The 20,189-nt window shown below is 50.5% G+C and overlaps 1 protein-coding gene and 1 long non-coding RNA gene across 5 annotated transcripts in view; both read right to left on the reverse strand.

The window, feature by feature from the left end:
* The window catches only part of NOL4L (nucleolar protein 4 like), a 130,765-nt gene that overhangs the window by 49,566 nt on the left and 61,010 nt on the right, over positions 1–20,189 (reverse strand). For all 4 annotated transcript variants that reach the window (XM_085003538.1, XM_021077429.2, XM_085003537.1 and 1 more), the window contains exon 4: positions 14,746–14,855. In XM_085003538.1, the coding sequence (XP_084859664.1) occupies positions 14,746–14,855 (110 nt within the window). The remainder of the gene's footprint in view (positions 1–14,745; positions 14,856–20,189) is intronic.
* On the reverse strand, positions 725–4,982 carry LOC146395257 (uncharacterized). Its single transcript, XR_014832164.1, has 2 exons — positions 3,544–4,982; positions 725–3,088 (listed from the first exon to the last, which is right to left on the reverse strand). It is a non-coding gene; the product is annotated as an uncharacterized LOC146395257 (long non-coding RNA).

Below are 20,189 nucleotides of genomic sequence, written 5' to 3' on the forward strand. Positions count from 1 at the left end.
CATGGTGGGGTAAGCCCTGCTCCCCACCTGTCTTTAGCACCAGCCCAAAGCTCAGGGCTATCCAGGCTGCGAGGTGCAGGGGGGCTGGCTGGGGCAGGGGAGGGGTGGGTGGGCAGAGCTCCGGGGCCCTCTCCCAGCTTCTCAGGGACATGCCTGCCTGCTGCTGACCCCTGACATACTGACTTCCTCCCCAGAAGAGTTTCCTTGAAGAAAGGGGTTCCTCTGTCAAAAAGCAAACTTTGAAAACCACTGAAGTCTGGCCCAAACCTGCTGTTGCAGTAACAGGGAAGCTGCAGCATGGAGAAGTGAAAGTTAGACAGCTGGTGCGGGGCAGAGCCACACCTAGAGTCAGAGTTGCTGGGCTGTCTGGGGCGCTCATGTCCACTTACTGTCACCTCCAGCTAAGTCTCTCTCTCCCCTGGTGGAGGAAGATGCTCTAGGAGGCTTTGCGCCTCACACAGGTGGGTGAGAGCATTCCTTTGCGGGCTGCTCAGGCTTAACCCAAGCACATCTCCCCCTGGCTCCCCTTTCCGAGTCCCCTCTGCTGTTCCCACCCCAGGGCCTTTGCACTTGCCGTCTGCTCTACCTAGAAAGCCTTTGCCCCAGAGGGCTGGCCACTTCCTATCATTCGGGTCTAGGCTCAGATGCCATCTTTTCAGAGAGGCCTTCTCACCCAGAGGCTTGGTCTATCAACAGAGTCCATTTTAATTCTCTGCCCCAAACCTTTTCCTTTTGCGTATTTTATTTTTCTTTCTGACGTCCTCTCTGCAGCCCATGAGCTCCCTGAGAGTGGGCTCCTTGTCTGTTTCACTCACTGTTGTATCCGCAAGTGCTCAGGACAGTGTCTGGGACATTGAAGGAACTTAAATGATTTCTGAATGAGTGAAGGAGGAGATTTTTAAAAAACTATACAAACACAGGGTGGCAGGGAGGCCAAGGGTGTTTGTGTAGTGGGAGGGCTGTGAGCAGAAGCCATGGGACTCTGTCCTCTCTGTCTGAGTGGCGGTGGGGGAGCTCCCAGCCTGGTGGGGGTCGACACCCGGTCACCCCATGAGGTCACCCTCTGAGCAAATCGAAGCAGCCGGCACAAACTCACAGTGTGACACTGTGCCGTGCTGCCCTCAAAAGAAAAAAGGGAGGGGGTGTTAATGAGGTAAACACAATCAAGACCCGGAAAAATCTTGGCCCTGCTTCTACAGAGTCCACCCAGAGCCATTATCTCTAATTGATCGCCAGACATCAGCTGCTGAAGCGTCTGAAACCCTCCTGCATTTTCCAGGTCTGGTTACAAAGCCCGGGCCCGCCCACCTGCCCACCCACCCACTGAGTGGGGTCAGGTCTCCTGGACCAGCTCTTTGCTGGGGGCCGGGACCTGTCTGGGCCCCACCTGAGAAGGAGCCATCACGCTGGCAAGGGCGGGGAGGGGGCACGAAGCTGTGTAAAAACCACGAGCCACAAACGACTGGCCGCCAGGAGCCGAGTCGCCTGCACTGTGTGTGATGCCTTAAGCCGAAGGTTCCACAAAGCCACCAGGGGTCTCGCCCTCCAAAAAATGTGACCGAAAATAGGGAGGACTGGAGAATGCACCAGATGAGATCCTCCAAGAACTGAAGGTAGGAGTTTCATTGTTGACAACAACAACAATAACAACAGGACTTGGCCACAAGACAACGGGGCCTGTCTGGGTCTCAGTGGGGCCGGACTCAGAGTTGGAGGCAGGGTCACAAGGTCGGCCCGCGGTTCAGGGACCATCTGGACATTGTGAGCTGCTCCTTCCTGGCGCGGCCAGGAGAGACGCCTTCTTTCCTGTTGGGTCTCTCCTGTCCTAAGTGACAGAGCCGGGAGCAGGGTGCCTGCGGGGGCGGGGGTTCTCAGTCAGAGCTCCGTGAAGACAGAGCCGCCCCCATTTATGGAGGCCCAGGTAGGGGCTCCTGACCTTGCTCCTGCCTTTTCTCTTGACACAGATAAAGCGTGTCTCAAGGCCAACCTCACACGCAGGATTCTGCTCCAGGCGCCAGGCAGCTCTCCTGCCTGCACCAGTAAATTATGGGCACTGCGTGCATTTTCCCCCCAGATAATGAAGCTGAAAGGCCACATCAGCATCCTTGCACGCATGGGGGTGGATTCAGCAGGCTGGAAGGGGACTGAGGCTCTAGAAGCTGAGGGGGACAATGGGCTGCTTAGGTTCAGGCTATCTACTAACTCCATTAGGCAACTAGCTTTCGAGACAGGATGTTGGTTGTTGTCTGCTTCTTTCCCACAGGGCTTCAGGGAAGCAGGAGGAAAGAAGGGAGATACAGCCGTCTCTGAACCCAGGCTGCCCTGGCAAAACAGCCATGATGCTCATTTTCTTGGAGTATTTGGAAACTGCAGCCAGTTTCTTGAAAGCACTTGAGGATTCTCAATGATGTATATCCCTCACGAAAATAATGGCCCCTAACAAAGATGTTTGTCAGCGGGGTTTTGTCCTCTCGAAAAAGAGGTTTCCCAGAAAACTTCCCCTCTCAAGTTCGGAAAGGCCCTGTTTGCCTGTTGCTGTCCTTCGGAGGATGGTGCCACTGGGCTGTCAAGGTTCACAGCCCTCAGATTCCAACACAAGATCATGATGCTCCTGGATCACAATCCACCCCGTTTTGGGGTGATAGAAAGGCCTGTGGTCAAAGGGCCTCAGCTTAGCATTTTATGTGGTCAGATCAACGATGCCTCCAGAGTGTCTTTCCCTCACCAAGAAGGGTGTACACAATTTTTTAGGCAGGAAACATTTTTCTTTTTCCAAATAACTCTTTTTTTCAAGCCAAGAAAACTTTTAAAAAGAAGGATGACAAGGAAGGGAACAACTCCTGCTGGATAGTAAGACGTAGTAGTTTATGAGACGTATTAGATATTAAGACATATTACTCTTAAAACAGTGTGGAGCTGTTACATGACTAGACAAAGAAACCAAAGGACTGAATAGAAGTAGATTCTGTTTCAGATAGTAATTTGGTAAATTATAAAGGTGGCATCCCAAATCGATGGGAAGAAAACAGACTCTTTTTTGTTTTGCTGTTTTAGGGCCGCACCCGAGGCATTTATGGAGGTTCCCAGGCTAAGGGTCAAATCAGACCTATAGATGCTGGCCTACGCCACAGCCACAGCAATGCCAGATCCAAGCTGTGTCTGCGACCTACACTTCAGCTCACGGCAATGCCAGATCCTTAACCCACTGAGCGAGGCCAGGGATCGAACCCGAAACCTCATGATTCCTAGTCCGATTCCTTTCCACTGTGCCACGAAGGGAACTCCTAGATTCTTTAATAAATAATGTTGAGGAGTTCCCGTCGTGGCGCAGTGGTTAACGAATCGGACTAGGAACCATGAGGTTGCGGGTTCGATCCCTGCCCTTGCTCAGTGGGTGAAGAATCTGGGGTTGCCGTGAGCTGTGGTGTAGGTCACAGACGCGGCTCGGATCCCACGTTGCTGTGGCTCTGGCGAGGCTGGCGGCTACAGCTCTGATTAGACCCCTAGCCTGGGAACCTCCATATGCCGTGGGAGCGGCCCAACAAATGGCAAAAGACAAAAAATAAATAAATAAATAAATAAATGGTGTTGACCCAAAGGGAGCCATATCTCATCTAAAAATGTATCAGGAAAAGCTCCAAATGGATCAAAGATTAAATGGGAAAAATGAAAATGTAGATTCTTTTTTTTTGTGCTCTGTCAGCTGAGAGGGTCTAAAAGAAAGGACATCCCAGTAGCAATAAGCACACTTAGTATACAGATCTTGGTTTTTAATATGATCCTACAATAAAAAAAAAAATCAGAGCTCCTTGGAGATATGGCTGATTTTAGGACTGGGGAAGAAAATACAAAAAGATGAGCCTGTCACATCTTGCAGTACCAGAAAGTAAAGGAATGCTAAAATGATACAACATCCTGCAAAAACGCATCGATGAGGGTATATCAAAAGAGCCCAGGAGCCAAATGAAAGTGTTCCCAGGGGCCAAAGCTGGAAGAGTTTGAGCATCAGAATAAAGCACGACTGAACTGTAGCCCAAAGTATAGAATAAATAAGTAGCCATATAGATAAATGATTGAATGAGTGAATAAATTTATAAATGAGGAAGGAGAGACAAATCTCCTATGCAAAAGAATTCCAAACAGTGTATGTGGGTACTCGGCCCTCAGGGAGGGAGAAGATAACCCCCGCTCCTCAGGTGTGGGCTGCGCACCGCGACTTCCTTCCCGAGTGAACAGCGTAGAGTGGGGGTGCGGGTAAAAGGACTCGACCATCAGGAGGCCTGACAAATACTGTCTCAGCCAGGTGTGACCAAGGCGACACCAACAGTCATGAATCACCGTGACAGTATATACCCGTCATAGGATGTGGTAAAAATGGCACTGTGTCTGTGGCCTTCCTCCTAATAACCCCAAACCCCGGTTTTATATTGGGGAAAACATCAGATAAATTCCAAAATTCTATACAATACTTGACTTTTGAAACTGCCAAGGTCATCAGAGCCAAGGAGAGGCTGAGAAACTGTCACAGCCAAGAAGAGCCTAAGGAGATGTGACAAGTAAATTAATACTGTATCCGAGATAGGACTGCAGAACAGAGAAAGGACATTAGGTAAAAACTAAGGAAATCTAGTTAACAATGATGTATCAGTACTGGTTCATAAATGGTAACAAATGTATCACACTAAAGTAAGAGAGTAATAACAGGGGGAACTCTGCGCGCAGGGGACAGCGTGGGAATTCTGTACTATCTTCTCAGTTTTTCTGTAAGTCTAAAACTGTTCCAAAAATACTCTTTAAAAAATGAAAACATGAAAATACTAAAAGAGAACATGAACGCAGAGTGGAGTTAGCCTCTTTAAGACTCAAATACAGAAGCTATTAAAGAAAAAAAATACATTTGAGCATATAAAAATAAAAATAACAAAATACATATACCGTAAGTGAGATCAAAAGATAGAGGGCAGGAGCTCCGGCTTTGGCACAATGGGATCGGTGGTGTCTTGGAAGCTGCTGGGATATGGGTTCGATTCCTGGCCCGGCATGGTGGGTTGGAGAGCTGGCATTGCCACAGCTACAGCTTAGGTTGTGACTGGGGCTCTGATCTGCTCTCTGGCCAGGGAGCTCCATATGCCACGGGGTGGCCAAAAATGCCCCTCCGCCAAAAAGATAGAGGGCTAAGGTTGAAAAAAAAGGAGCAATGGCTAACTCTGGGGAATCAAAAGCAAGAAAATGTACTCACAGGATGCTAACTGGCTTAACTATGAATAACCTCTACAGTCACAATAATATAAATATAATAACTTATCTAAATAAGAAGGTATAGATAATATTGAGAGATGGAGAAATAATACATGTGTTTGTGAGAGGGTGTAATAGTGTAAACACTTATCTCCTACAGCAAGAAATTAAACAACAACCAAAATAGCCCAAATTGAAAAATCAAGAACTAGCAGTGTCAGCACGTGTTATTTAGAAATAGGAGATAAATACCAGAAGAGATAGCCAAATGATAAGAAAGAAAGGAGGCTGCCTCTGAAGGGTAGAAACTGAAGTGGGGAGCTGGGGCAGGATCTGCTGGTCTTCTATACGATTTTTAAATATGTACTGTATTGCTAAAAATAAAAATGAATACAAATAAACAAAAAAGATGAACACTTGAGAAGCTGTTTCTGAGGGTTAGCTGCCCTGGGGTTGTGGGGGGAGGGTCTGAGGAGCACAGAGCAGAACCTGAGAGCAGCTACCCCACCTGCACATCTTCTCACAGCAGCAATGTGCCAAGGATCATTCTTTGCCTGGAGAAACCGAAACAGCAGCTGTGGTCAAGGTCAGTATTTCAGTGGCTTTTTGTTTTTCTTGCTGCAGCACAAACCTTCTGCAGTGCCAGGCATTTTACTGAAATGGGGAAGGGTTTGTGCTACAGCTTCTCAGAGCTTGAAAATGGGGCCAGTGGCATTTCAGGCCTTTCTTGGGTTCTCATGGAGGCAAGCTGGGGCCCCCAGGCTTGGCTACATAAAAGTAAGAGGCAGGCTGATGCCAGAGGCCTATGGGGGGTGTCTAAGAGGAGGGAGGCAAGAAATGGAACCAGAAAAGGAAGATAGCAGTGGACCAGGAGGGCCAGGAGTTGGAAAGAAGGGAAGGAGCTGGGAACAGAGAAAGTAGCCCCAGCATACCTTGGTGGGTGAGCCCAGTGGGGAGAGGAGAAAAGGGACTAAAATCCAGGCAGCAAAGGCAGAAGACCCCACATTTTCACCAGTTCACAGAATCCACACCTTAATAGCACTTCATGTGCATTTCCAGAAAGCAGACACTGATGCTCAAAGTATGGAGATACCGCTCTAGAGAAGTGGCTACAGCAAGACAGTAGCAAAAAATTATAAAGGTTAAGAGACCGATGATGGGGAAGATACTGAGGGCTGTGAAAGAAAGATGCTGCCTCTCACAGTGAAGCCCAAGGTATTCTTTATGTTCATAGGACCTATTGCCCTCCTCAACCTCTCCCCCACAGCAGATCTTGGAGGTCAAGAGGCCTCAACCTCCCCAAGGGCAGACCTCCAAAGTCAAGAGGCTCCAAAATCTAACTGGGAACTGTGCCTTTGAAAAACATAAAGTACCTCCCTGTGCCTTATTTCTTTTTGCCTTGAACATGCTTACTTTGCTCTTGTTTGACGTGAAGAGCACTGCCCTCTCTTTCTTGTGTTTTCATCTTCTTCTTTCGTCATTAAAAAAAAAAAAAATCTTTTGTAAATACCAAATGGGTTTTACTATTAAAAAAAAAAACCTCATCTGGAGTTCCCACTGTGGTGCAATGGATTGGTGGCATCTTGGGAGCACTGGGTCACAGGTTCGACCCTCAGCCTGAAACAGTAGATTAAGGATCCGGCATTGCCTCAGCTGTAGCTTAGGTCGTGAGTGTGACTCAGATCTGATCCCTGGCCTGGGAGCTCCATGTGCTGCAGTGCGGCCAAAAATGAAAAAATAAAAAACAAAAACAAAAATAAAAAATACCTCATCTGAGTCTTTCTGACTCTTTGTAGTGGAATTTAACCCATTTACATGTATTGTGGTTTTCTAGAGTGTGATCTTGTTTCTGCTAGGTTACCTATGTTTTCTATTTATTATATCTCTTTCTGGCTGCTTCTTTTTTATTCCTTTATTTAATTACTCTTGCTGGGCTGATCAAATTTTCTTTGGCTCTTTTATTTTTTCTAGTCATTTAGACACTCTACATTCTATTTCTAGTCCATGATGATTATTGTTTAACTTTCAAGAAACACATCAGAACCTCTGCTTCCTTAAGAGACCATTAAAGATTACACATATTGTGAGCCACAGCCACGGACATGGCAAAATTTCCATTCTGCTGTTTCTCCTCTGAGCTCACACCGTGCCTGGGCTGATGTCAAGCTCTTAAGGCCAGGTGTCAGAGTCAAAACTCACAGGTTCTCCACAGCTGAAAGTCCTGTGAGTCAGGCACTGTTTAGGTAAGTGACAGGCTCTCACGGTAACCGGTGAACTATGCTTCTTCTTTCAGTCTGCCTATTTTCTTGGGGTCCTTCTGAGCAGGAAGGAGGTTGAGAACGTCCACAAGAAAAGGAAGCCACAAAGAGGGGTAAGGACTCAGAGAGAGAAGGAGCAGATCCCTGTTTGAATCCCTCCATGGCCCACAACCTGGTCCAAAAGATTAAAAAGTGAACGTGGCTAGCCCCAAAGTGGAAACAACCCAAATATCCATCAAAGGATGAGTGGATAAACAAAATGTGGTCTAGCCATACAATGGAATATGATCCAGCCATAAACAGGAATGAAGTTTTGACACATGCTGCAACATGGATGAACCTTGGAAACACGCTAAGTGAAATCAGGCAGACACAGAAGGTCAAACAGGATGTGATTCTACTTATATGAGGTATCTAGACAGTCAAATTTATAGAGATGGAAAGCAAAACAGCGCTCACTAGGCACTGGGGGTGGGGAGACCGAGGGATTATTGCTTAATGGTTACAGAGTTTCTATTTGGGGTGATGAAAAAATTTTGGAAATAGTGGTAATGATTGCACAACACTGTGAATGTACTTAATCCACTGAATGATACACTTAAAGTGGCTAAAATGCCACGTTTTACACATATTTTTCCATAATTGAGAAAAAAAGTGAATGTGAAGAGCTTTTCAGAGTGGGCTTGTTTCCTTCTCCACTAAGGAAGATGGAAGCCTGAGAAAGTCCCACGCTTGGAATGTGCTCATTTCCTGCCCAGATCCTCGCCTGGCTCCCAGCACTGACTGAAGAAAGGGCTTTTCCGTGCGTGCGTGTGTGGCCTTACTTCCAAGAGGCATAGGCTCTGAGTCCCCTATTCCACCTCCTCCTTCTCTTCCTTTCCCCAAACTGGCTCCGGCCTTCTCCAGTTCAGGCCCTCCCAGGGCTATTACCCCTCAGCGTCTCTCACCTGGGCCCTCTTTGCTGGTCCGAATCTCATTTTATTTATTTTTTATTTTTTAATTTGTTGTATTTATTAATTGGCTGCACCCGTGGCATATGGAAGTTTTTCCGAGCCAGGGATGGAACCTGTGCCCCCACAGAGACCTGAGCAGCGGCAGAGACAACTAGGGATCTTTAATCCGCTGTGCCACAGTGGGAACTCCTCAAACCTCATTTTAAAATAAGCGAACATAAACCAGCTATAATGGAAAAAAATAAAAATCATTACATTAAAAAAATAATAATAAAAAAATAAAATAAGCGAGTGTCCCCTGAGCCACCTGGCAGGTCCCTGGTCCCTTCCTGTTTCTATTTTCTGTCCACGGTTGCATTCTTGTCCCCTCTACTTAGAAGAGCTCCTTGAAAGTAACTGTGCTGTCTTATTCATCTTTGTGGCCCTGGTCTCCTGTACAAGGTCGTTCACTGTGTCTATTAAACCGAAGTTGCAGAGTAACATTGCTGTCAATAGTAGCAGAAGTCACTGAGGCTTCCTTTGTTGCTCCTACGGTGTCCAGCACTGAGCCTGCTTTGGGTCATTTCCCTCAGAATAACTCTACGAGGTAGGAGTGCTGTTATTACTCTCAAGTAACATGCGTGAAAGGGAGCACAGAGAGGTGAAGCAATTTGCCCAGACTCACACAGCTGGTGGGTGGTAGAACTGGTACTGTCAGCCTGACTCTAGGGTCTCTGGCTTAGGTGGGGGGGCTGGAATCTCAGCAGAGAACAGGGCCACTTCATACTGGCCCACGGAAAGGAGGAGGAGGGCCAGTACTTGGGAGACCACGGGGCTCTGGACAGGGGCTACCCTGCAGGCTCCATAAATGTGTGGAGGGAGGGGGAGGGTCTGCCCCTCCTCCCCCAATCTCCAGGACCCAAGGAAAACTCTGGGCCAGCGGCAGCAGCAGAGGAAAGGGAGGCAGAGGTTAATGGAGGCAAGTAAGAGGCTCCATCACGCGGGTTTAAACAATGGAGCAGGGCACCACTTCACACACTGCTGGGAGAACCATTAAAACCATTAGCGGGACATTAGTGCTGCTCCAAGAACTGGTGAGACGGAGGCGGGAGGTGAAGGAAGGTGCCGACAGCCTCCTTTCCTGCTTTGGACAGAGCAAGGAGTTGGGGGGCAGGGGGGGCGGGGACTGAAAAAGCGCTGAGCCAGGGGCTGCCTGGGAAAGTTGCTGAACCTCCCGGGGTCTCAGCCTCTGCTTCTATAAAACGAAAGTATGCGTTGGGGAAGGAACACAGATGCTTTGCCTTTCTCCTTCAGATGTGGATCTGATTTCTACAACGTGGTCTTAGTTCAGACACTGCGATCTCAGGAAAGATCAGGATAACATCACCCTAATGTGGAGATCAAATTATTTTCGGTCCCCCTGCTGATGACAGAGAGTTTGCCAGGGAGCGGGTGACCTCCACCCCACCCCAGCCAAATCCCTCTTCCGAGCATTTCCTTAAGCATCGTACAGTTAAGGCGGTTCCCAGTTCCCAAGCCAAACAAAGCTCTCTGCCTGCTCTGCCAGCGTCTCTGCCAAGGACGTTTTCTCTCCACCAGCCCTGCCGCTGATCCCATACACAGTACCCCGGCGGCACCCGCTCCAGATTCTAACAAGCACGTCCTCATCCAGGAAGTGTGGGGGAGAAGTAGGGCCTGTGACCTCAGCAGGTGCACAGGTTCGGATGGAAGAGAGCTGAGCTTCGGGTCACATTAGTGGTCGTGTGACCTTGAGCAAGTGTGGAGCCTTTCTGAGCCTGAGCTATGGAACCTGTAAGACGAGGATGATAACGTGACCCTTGCTGAGTTGTGAGGACGAGGGGTTGATCGTGGAAAGTGCTGGACATGAACAGGTGCCTGATTAACCCACCTGCCCGCAACAGCATCCACCCCGTCCCTCCTCTAAGCTCTTCCCACAGATCCCAGAGTGCTGATTTTAGGTTTTCCCGTCTCTCTCACTGAACTGTAAGTGCGGCAGGGCAGAGACTCTGAACAGTCGGCTCTCTTCTTTACAACTCTCTTCACATTGTAAAATGGTACATACAGGATAATTCCTTTCTATTCACTAGTCTGGGGGTGGGGGACGACACCAAAATATTCACAGTGATCAGATGGTGGGATGATGGTGATTTTTGTCACTTTGCTTTTGCATTTTGCTACTGAGGCCATGTGTCACGTGCATAATTTTTTTTTTTTAAAGCATGAGAGAAAACTGAATGAGACAGAAAACACAACCAGTAGCCTCATGAAGAGCCGCCAGCACTTTCCTTGCGCACAGCCCTGAATGGGGATTTGAAAGCTCCATGGCTGGGGATGGCACTCACGGGTTGCCTCTGGCCCTAGGAGCCTGGCCTGTACCCCCTCTGGGAGCATATCTTATCAGAGAATGCTATGGCACATTCTCCCAGAGAGTTCACACCTCATGAAATCTCACCCAACCCCATACAAGAAAACGTACTCGTCATCAGTACAACTAAATGTGAGTTCAGTTTTAGGTCATTATGAGTGTTTTCTAAGTAAGGGGGAAAATCAACTTTATCAGGCTACCCCCTCCTATTTTCAGCTGAGTGTGGCCACCGCAGTGACAGCTCCTGGGGGCTCCGTGTCTAAGGATGGAGGTCCTGGGAGGGTGGAGTCTGACCTCTAAATGCCTTTCATGTCGAGGACACCCTAAATATTTGCTGCATTGGACCAGACCTCAAGGAGAATCTTTCTCTTTGTGTGAGTGTTATCGGATTTTCAGATTGCCTAATAGCCGCTGCAGAGGAAGACCATTCTCAGGATATTAACCTGACCCAACTGGATGAAAGGAAACATGATTCTATCCAGTTCACAGGTCAAGCCCACCACCTGCTCGTTGTCTGCTCAAAGCGAAGTGAGGGGAAAATGTTCGACTTGCCTTACTGTATAGTGTCTCCTGGACATCTAATACTAGAAAAAGAAATGAATTTGTAGATTTTCCTTACTCAGAGTTTTTAGGTGTAGAGCTTTGTTCAGCATTAACAAAATATCATTCATCCCAGCTCTGTTCCTTTAGAATTGGGTTTATTCTCCACGTAGCCTGCATGAGTGATTTTCCACCATTATAGGTGTCCGCTGTTGGCATTTCGGGGTCAGAGTGATCCCGCAAGGAATGAAGCCACTTTCAGAGTCTTGTCTTGGGACACAGGGGTTGAGAACAGCAGAGCCAGTCCTGGGGCAGCATTCGGATAGGAGGCCATCTGCCCACCCCAGGGAGTCCCGCTCTGACTTCACTACAGGAAAGAAGCTACCAATTCAAGTATGAGTATTTTTAGTTCCAACTCAAGCTGCAGAATCAAAGACGTCTGGGTCCTTGGCTCTTCCTTGCTGCAGCAGATAAATAATCTGGTGAGCAATGTGATTTCTTGTCTTGCCGTGTGCCTGGCTACAGAACCAGGATAATGGGGCCGGCTGAGGGGCTGAGGCCTCACAAGCTCACTGCTGTGCGTGGAGGAGTGCGGGAGGCTGCCAAAGCACCCTAGGCATGAGGTGGGATGAGGCGTCTCCAGGCAGCTGTGGGCAACGAGGGTTTGCGCTTTTGATCTACAGCACACTGGAGAAAACTGGGAACTTTCAGAGGGCTCCCCCATCTGGGAAACTGGGAATGGAGGCGAAGAAGACAGTCAACGGACCCCCTCAGCTGAGGTCCCACCCAGTGCTTATGTGCCCAATGCTGTGCTTTTCTCCTTTTCTTCAGCTACAGAACTCTTCCTGCATGCCAAGCCAGCCACACTGGCCTTTCACATCCTCACTGTCATTGTCCTTCTCAAGCCACAGGGCCTTTGCACAAGCTGCTTCCTCAGCCTGCAGCTCTGTTCCCCTCGGATCTTGACCTCAGCTCAAGCACCCGCTTCTGAAGCCAATCTTCCTGACCCCTGCCTGGGTTCCCACCCCCCAACCCCAATGTACTTCTAAGTACTCAGAGCAGCATGTGTCTCCTGCCTGGCCCTTGTCACAGCTGCATCATGACAGCTGATAAATCTCTCTCTCAGTCCTTTACTGCTGCCTGCTATGTGCTGGGCATTTGTGTATGACTTTTTTCATTTGTGTCTGTCTCCCTCTACACCATGAGAAGAGCTGTTTTTGCTCATCTCCAGAGACTGGCTCACAGAGTGGGGCTCCCTAAGTATTTGCCGAATGACAGAATCCCTGCTAATGCACCTAACCAACAGTCTTTTTTTTTTTTTTTCTGTCCTTCTGCAGCATGTGGAGGTTCCCAGGCTAGGGGTCTAATCGGAGCTGTAGCCACTGGTCTACCACAGCCACAGCAATGCCAGATCCGAGTGGCGCCTGTGACCTACACCACAGCTCACAGCAACGCCGGATCCCCAACCCACTGAGCGAGGCCAGGGATCGAATCTGCAACCTCATGGTTCCTAGTCGGATTCATTAACCACTGAGCTATGACGGGAACTCACCTAACCAACAATCTTAATGTCCCACAGATGGTAAAAATTTGTAAAACCAAACAAAACACAGTAGGATCCATTAATGGGGGGGGGGGTGTCACAGTGTGGGCCACACTGACTGCTACTGGTTCTGGTGGTGAGCTGGATCTAGCACCATTTTGTAAGAAAGAGCAAGTGGTGGGGCTGTACTCCTGGCTGTTTGGCTGTTCAAGCGCCTCTGTGCCTCACTCTTCACCGAGACGGAAGAGAATGGTGATAAGAACGTGTGAGAAGCCAGGTGCCTGGACGGTGTGAGTGTGGACGGTTACAGGAGAAGAAAGACCACCAATTGCCCTGCAGCGGTAGTCTGAGATCGCAGGCCAAAACTGCACCGTGGCTTTTAGATTTTGTAACTATTAACGAAAGCAACACCCTTATTCCTGGCGACCCCGCACAAAAACAACTTTGTGGCTGTGAGTGGTAAACCCAACACCATATTCCCCACCGACGATATTTTTGATGACAACATGAAATTTCTTAGGGATACAACCATCGTAGAATAGACAATCTCGGATGAAAAGACGCGAGGACGCAGACACACAAACGGCTCTACCACCCAGGGCAAGGCTCACTTCATTTGACCTTCAGAGGCCATGGGGACAGAAGGACACACCATGCCTCCTCCTTAGGGGAGGGCAGAACCCAAGGAAACCAGCTCATATCCTTAAACGGGTGCCACAGCCCCAGATGCTGCCTAAACATGTCCTGCTACATCTCCTTGGGGCTGAATTCAGAGCCATCATCCCCATCGGCGGCAGACACAAGCTCAGGTTGTCAAGGAGACCAGCTGGACCAGGAAGGCATGTACCCAGGGCTGGGAGTCAGACCTCCAACGGGGGAGAAAGAACCCATTTCCCTAGCTGGGCCTGGAAGATGTGGTAGATTCATACGCCACAACAGATGAGAAAGCTTGAAGCAGGAGGTGAGAAATTGTGACTTTGGTTTGGGGCAGTGGCAGAGGGAGGGGGTGGCACTTACCTAGTACCTGCCCCCCGCCCCCCATTTTGGCCGCCCAGTGGCAAATGGAGGTCGGGGGCCGAGGATCAGATCCGGCCGCAGTCGTGACCTAAGCCACGGCTGCAGCAGTGCTGAATCCTTCACCCACTGTTCCGTGTGGGTGGAACTGCGTCCCAATACTCCCAAGATGCCACTGACCCCTGTGAGCCACAGCAGGAGCTCCTCACCCAGTCCTTCTTTGAAGGACAGGCACCTTGCTTTGCAAAGGGCTGGAGAGTGGACCATGCGGGGAGGCAGGCAGGAGGGGTTTCTTTCCATAGCCTGTGTGTATGGGGCCTGACGGCTCTGGGCAACCCACAGCCGGGGAGTCTTGGCCACCCGGGGGGGCCCAGGGCCTTATTTCACCTAGGCCACCCTCCAAGGCCCATCCTCCGGGCCTGTCTGGGCCCCAAGAGTGACAGAGGCCACAGGCTGGCAGCCAGCCCCTGCCCCCCTCCGCCCCGGCCTCCCTGGGGAGAGGAGGCCAGTGACAAAGCGCAGAGCAGAGAAAGAACCACCCAAGAGCCAAGGTCAGCTGCTCTTACCCACCCCCCTCCCTCGCCCCTGCCCTTAAGGGAAGTTTGACTGAAGACCCAGCAGGGCGGTCTGCCCAGCAGACCCTCTAACTAGGAACACATTCCTTCCCACCCCTCTCAGCCTAGACTGCACGGCCCAGATAACCAGATAAGGGCCTCTTTGATTTCCAGTGTGTTTACACAGGCTGTGGCCCCAGTCTCGGAAAGGATCAACCCCATCAAGGCAAGTTAGGACGCCTCCAGGTGGGGCGCGCGGGGGGTGGGGGCGACGCCTTACCTGCTCCTGGGAATTCATCACGCGCAGCTTCATCTGCTTCAGGTACGTGGAGGTGAGGGGCATGTTGTAATCGATAATCCCGGAGACCAGAGGAGAGGGAGGCTCATTTTCTGGCAGAAAGAACAAAAGGAAGCTCCTTTCAGCCTGTGCTGTGGGCCACTGGCAGCCCGGCACCCGCATGAGGTGGGCGGAGCGGGAGCAGGCTGGTGGTGGCGGACTGGTGGCCCGCCCACCGTTTCTGGCCCGTGGATGTGGACTGCACGGCACCCAAAGTATTTTTCAATTAGGTGCTGGTGTTTCGGGAGAGAGTTTGCATTTCAGACATCAGGGGTTTCTGGCTTCTGTGAAAGATGGAGGGTCTGGCCGCACAGAGCCCTCATGCCCATGTGGTGAGCACCCAGCTTGGCTGGGTGGCGGCCACTCTTTGGAGACAGAGTGTGAGCTCTCTGTGTGGCCATCCCTTCCTATCTATGGCCCTGCACACCCTCTCTCGATTATGAGTGCTGTAACTGCCAGGGCCTCGTGGTCATTTAAGTTTCCAAGGCTGGTCTGAGCCAGCTCCCAGGCCCGCCACCACTCCACCTGGTCCCCCACCTCCATAGCATCACCCCCTGAAGCACATCAGGTACCACACGGCTCAGGGGTCTGGGCCAGGCCTCCAGTATCCCCCAAATTCTAGTTCCTCTTTAATCACGCGGAGAGGAGCACTGTTCCTCCCGTTTATTGCTTTCTCGTCCTGAAGATCAAAGTAACGCATGTTCTCTTTGCAGAGCATTTGCAGAATGTGGAAAGATGTAAGGAAAAATAATAATAATAAAAAAAACCCATAATTGCACCAAGCAGCTTGGCATATGCTTCTGTTTATTTTTTTCCCTGTGATGTCTCTTCTTTACATGCTTGGTATCATAATGTGTACAGAGAATGATATAATCCGCTTTAAAAAAACTTTTTTTTGCTTAACATTTTGTCACAGGCATTTCCCCCACCATCATTGTTTTGCTTTGCAAGTATAATTTTTATAGTCCTGTACTATTTTTCCATACTTTCCTTAAGTCAGTCCCTTATGACTGGCTATTTAGGTTGTTCCCCATTGGGGGGCTGTTATAAACACTGCGGGGAACATCTTTGTGCATGAATGTTGGCCTGTATTTCTGATCGTTTCCTCTTTAGACCAGATTCCAAGACGTGGAATTCATGGGTCAAAGGGTAGGAATATGCCATAACTCTTGAAATGTCTGGCCAGGCTGCCTTTGGCAAAGGATGCTGCGGGGGACACTGCCCAGCCATTGTGTTCTGCATCCTCGATGCCACCGTGGGGGTCGCATGGGAGAGACTGCACTGGCACTGGAAGAAGCTGAGAGGACAGGAAGCGTGATTCAAAGGGAACTCCCATCACTTCTCTCCCCAGCCCAGCTTCCCCTTCAGATGTCCCCTACGGTGACCAAGCTCAACACCCTGGAGCCACTGGCTGGGACACGTCACACTAACTGGGGCCTCATTTAGTCATTTAGTACTTGACCCGGCCCTAGCCTCTGTCCAGAAAATAGTCTTGGTTACCTATTCTCCGCCTCCTCCCCTGGCTTCCAAGGGCGCCAGGCCTTTGACCCAAGCCCCACCCAACCCACCCCACCAACCCCCCGGGCCTAGTTCTGCTCACGGGCTGGGGTTTGAGCAGTGCGAGGAGAAGTGGGAGCAACTACTCTCTGCCATCTGCACTGCACCCAGGGGATGCCCAGGGGAGCGGGTGATGGGGTGGGGGTTGAGAAAGGCAGGGATCTGCTGAAGCTGCTCCTCCAGAGCCGGAGCCCAGGCTAGACAGGCCCCTGCAACCTTGAAAACACTCTGCTGAGTGAAAGAAGCCAGACGCCAAAGAACAAATCCTGTGTGATTCCCCGTAGATGGAATATCTAGAACAGGCACATTCACAGAGACAGAAAGTAGAAGAGAGGTTACTAGGGGCGGGGGTGTGGGGATGGGAAGTTACTGCTTCATGGGTCCACAGTTTCTGTTTGGTGTGATGAAAAAGTTTTGGAAATTGATAGTGGTGGTGATTGTCCAGCAGGGTGAATATGACTAAAGCCACTGAGTTGTACACTTGAAGATGATTAAAATGGCAAGTTCTATGGTATGTTTTGCCACGATAAAGAAAAAAGGCCCCTGCCAACAGGGGGAAAAACTACCCAAAAGGGAATTCCTACTTGGTAAGGATACCGACAGTCCTACAGAAAACAGGGTCCATGAGTTTTGAGGTGGAATCCCTCTTGAATAACATTTCTTGTCAGGTTTCACGGAAATGCAGAACAGTTTGGCTTTTTACACCTATGCTGTCATATGCAGAATTTCTGTTCTTCCAGGAGGAGGTAAATATCACTAGGAGAATGTCTCAGAAACTGACTTGAAATGGGCCAAACCTTTTTCCTTTTCTTAAGGGCTTGCCTCTTGGTTCTGTGGCAAAGGAGTTCCCTGGCACCAGCGCACACTGGCTCCTCCGGCATAGACGCCCCGAGCTCTGGGGAAGCTAAATGCATTTTTGTGACCTTGAGTCCTCTTCTCCTTGCTGCCTGGATCAAACCTTCTGCAACCCAGGGGCAGGCGGGGACCTGCCCCCCAGCCCCGATCGAGGGGGTTAGATGCACTCTGTGGGGCAGACGTTGTGGCCACATTCAGATGACATCACTCAGAAGAGCCACGGTTCCCGTTTTCGGATCTCGGGTCTTCAGATGTAAGATTCTGTCCTTTCCATTTCCTCAAAGACAAGGCTGTCTGGTGAAAAGCTGCTACGTGAGAAGGGCCCTCCACCCTAAGAGGCCTGATCAGAGCTTCAGTGAAGACTTCACTGGGTGCCATGGCGATTCTGTTGTCTGTGGAGGCTGGACCCTGTTCCTTTACTGATGGTCACCCATGTCCTGCCTGATATGCCACGACTACTTACGAAAAGGTAACTTCATTTATTTGTTTATTTATTTGCCCACGCCTGTGGCCTGTGGAAGTACCCGGGCCAGGGACTGAACCTGTGCCACAGCAGCGACAATGCCAAGTCCTTAATCCTCTGAACCTCCAGAGAACTCCTAAAAAGGTAACTTTTATTTAAGGAAAAATTTTTTTTTTTGTCTTCTTTTTTAGGGCGGCACTTGTGGCATATAGAAGTTCCCAGGCTAGGAGTCGAATCGGAGCTGTAGCTGCAATCCAAACCGTGTCTACAACCTACACCACAGCTCACAGCAATGCCGGATCCTTAACCCACTGAGTGGGGCCAGGGATTGAACCCACATCCTCATGGATACTAGTCGGGTTTGTTACCACTGAGCCATGACACTAATTCCCAAGGTAACTTTTAAAAAGCCAGGTACAAATTGATTTAGGGAAAAAAAACCCCACAATGGCTGGAATGTAATCTTGGGAGGCTAAAGAAGGGGGCCTCCTTGCCTGCTCCCTGCCCAGCATGTCCACAGATCAGAAACTGCTTCCAGTGCCCAGAGGTGAGCCAGGAGAGCTCAAGGAGAGGAGGCAGGATGCCCTTGTTTGGGGAAGCAGGGACATCCCGGGCACACACACGAATCCATCAGAGATCGGTGTGTAGCGAAATGCTTGCGTCTGCAGTTCCAGAAGTGAGAGAGTCAGGGAGGCAGGACCTTGGCCGGCGGGAGACATTCCAGGTGCGGGGAATGTGCCAGGGAGCTGGCTGTGGGAGGTCAGAACTCGGCCACAGCACAGCCAGGAGACAGGCAGGCAGTGTTTTTGGCAGTGGGGAGCCACCAGCTTCTGGGGGTGATAAGTGCCACTCACGAAGAGACTCAGCTTAGTAGGAAAGAGCTACAGAGCAGGGCCAGTGGGGCTCTGTGGAGCCAGGTGCTGATGGGGGATGGGGAATGAGCTAGGATGGACACACGAATGAGGAAGAAGTGGCTTCCTTGGACTCTGTTGGACAGGCCAGGCCCCTGCTGTGGTCAACAAATACAGGGGCCACTCCTGAGCCACTATAAGTAACCTGAGACCACTGGTGAGTTAGGAGCTGGTAGGGGTCACAGAGCTGAAATAACCCAGCAGGTTGCTGATGAGAGAGGCGAGGAACTACCCAAAGAAATGTTTCGACACGTCTTTGCCAAGGAAAACTGAAGCCAGCCCAAGCACTAGACCTAGTTTTCCAGGCCTTGAGAATAACCAGTGCTGGAGAGGCTCTCCCAGGCCAGGCCGAGCGCTGACCACAGCTGCGTTCCCGTGGCATTTGCCAATCAACCCAAGTTCCTGCTGAGGTGGTGGCCCAGGGTCCTCCAGGTGGAACACAAGGTGGCAATTCTCACGAGTTTCCACGTACAGGATGGAGGAACTCCTCTGTCCAAAGACACCTTGTGGCACAGCGGAAATGAATCGACTAGGAACCATGAGGTTGCGGGTTTGATCCCTGGCCTTGCTCAGTGGTTTAAGGGTCCGGCATTTCTGTGAACTGTGGTGTAGGTCGCAGACGCGGCTCGGATCTAGAGTTGCTGTGGCTCTGGCATAGGCCGGTAGCAACAGCTCCGATGAGACCCCTAGCCTGGGAACCTCCATATGCTGCGGGTGTGGCCCTCAAAAGACAAAACACACACACACACACACACACACACATACACGCCTATAGTTTCTGGGTGCCAGGGGCGAGAGCCCTCGGGGGCAGGGCTGGGGGCTGAAAGATGATGAAGGCCTGGCACAGAGGGGCCTTGAGACCAGCCAGCCTGTGGCAGGGTTCAGATTCAGAGAGGTCTTAGGCCTAGGACTGGCTCAGAAGATGGTGGAAAAACCTCTCCCCCAGGGAGGGGAATCGACAGGTCAGCACCTCTTCAAGGAGTGCGGATGTGTGTGCATTCAGGGTGGGGACAGTCGGGGGGAGGGGGTGCAGAGGGATGGTCATTAGGGCTCCAAGGCAGCAGCACTCACAGGGCTCTGGAAAAGGTCCAGGCAGCTTTGTGGAGAGAGGATTGCAACAGGACTTCCAGTCAAGCACTCAGACCACAGCTCCAGGCAGACCCTCCTGCGCGATGCTCCCAAGAACTCGTGAGGTGGGCGCTAGTGTTCAGACCCTCATTTTACAGATAAGGCAACAGCACGTGGGGAGACTTTGCAACCACCCCGTGTCACACAGCGAGCAGGTAGGAGAGCCAAAAGAGGACAGGCCAGCACAGGAAGGCTGCAGGGGCAGAGGAACAAGCTGGAATGGGGTCACATGGGGAAGGACAGAAAAGGGGGATCAGGCAGGGAGGGGATTGGAAAGCACACAGAGGAACCCGGGCCTGGCTGCCAAGGTGCCACCACCTGCACAGGAGGCTCTCGCTGGGGAAGAGACCCTTGGGCAGGTAACTTGCGTTGCCCACTGCTAACTCCTAGTCTGCAGCCACAGCCATATTTTGTCACATCAAAGAAGAGTGAAACATGCCCCAGAGGCCCCGTTCCCCAGCAGCCAGGGCTGG

The sequence above is a fragment of the Sus scrofa genome, chromosome 17, assembly GCF_054392235.1.
Source record: "Sus scrofa isolate SSC_HxYL_T2T_F1_AM1 chromosome 17, Sscrofa_HxYL_maternal_Yorkshire_Landrace_v2.0, whole genome shotgun sequence".
Taxonomy (NCBI): Eukaryota; Metazoa; Chordata; class Mammalia; order Artiodactyla; family Suidae; genus Sus; species Sus scrofa.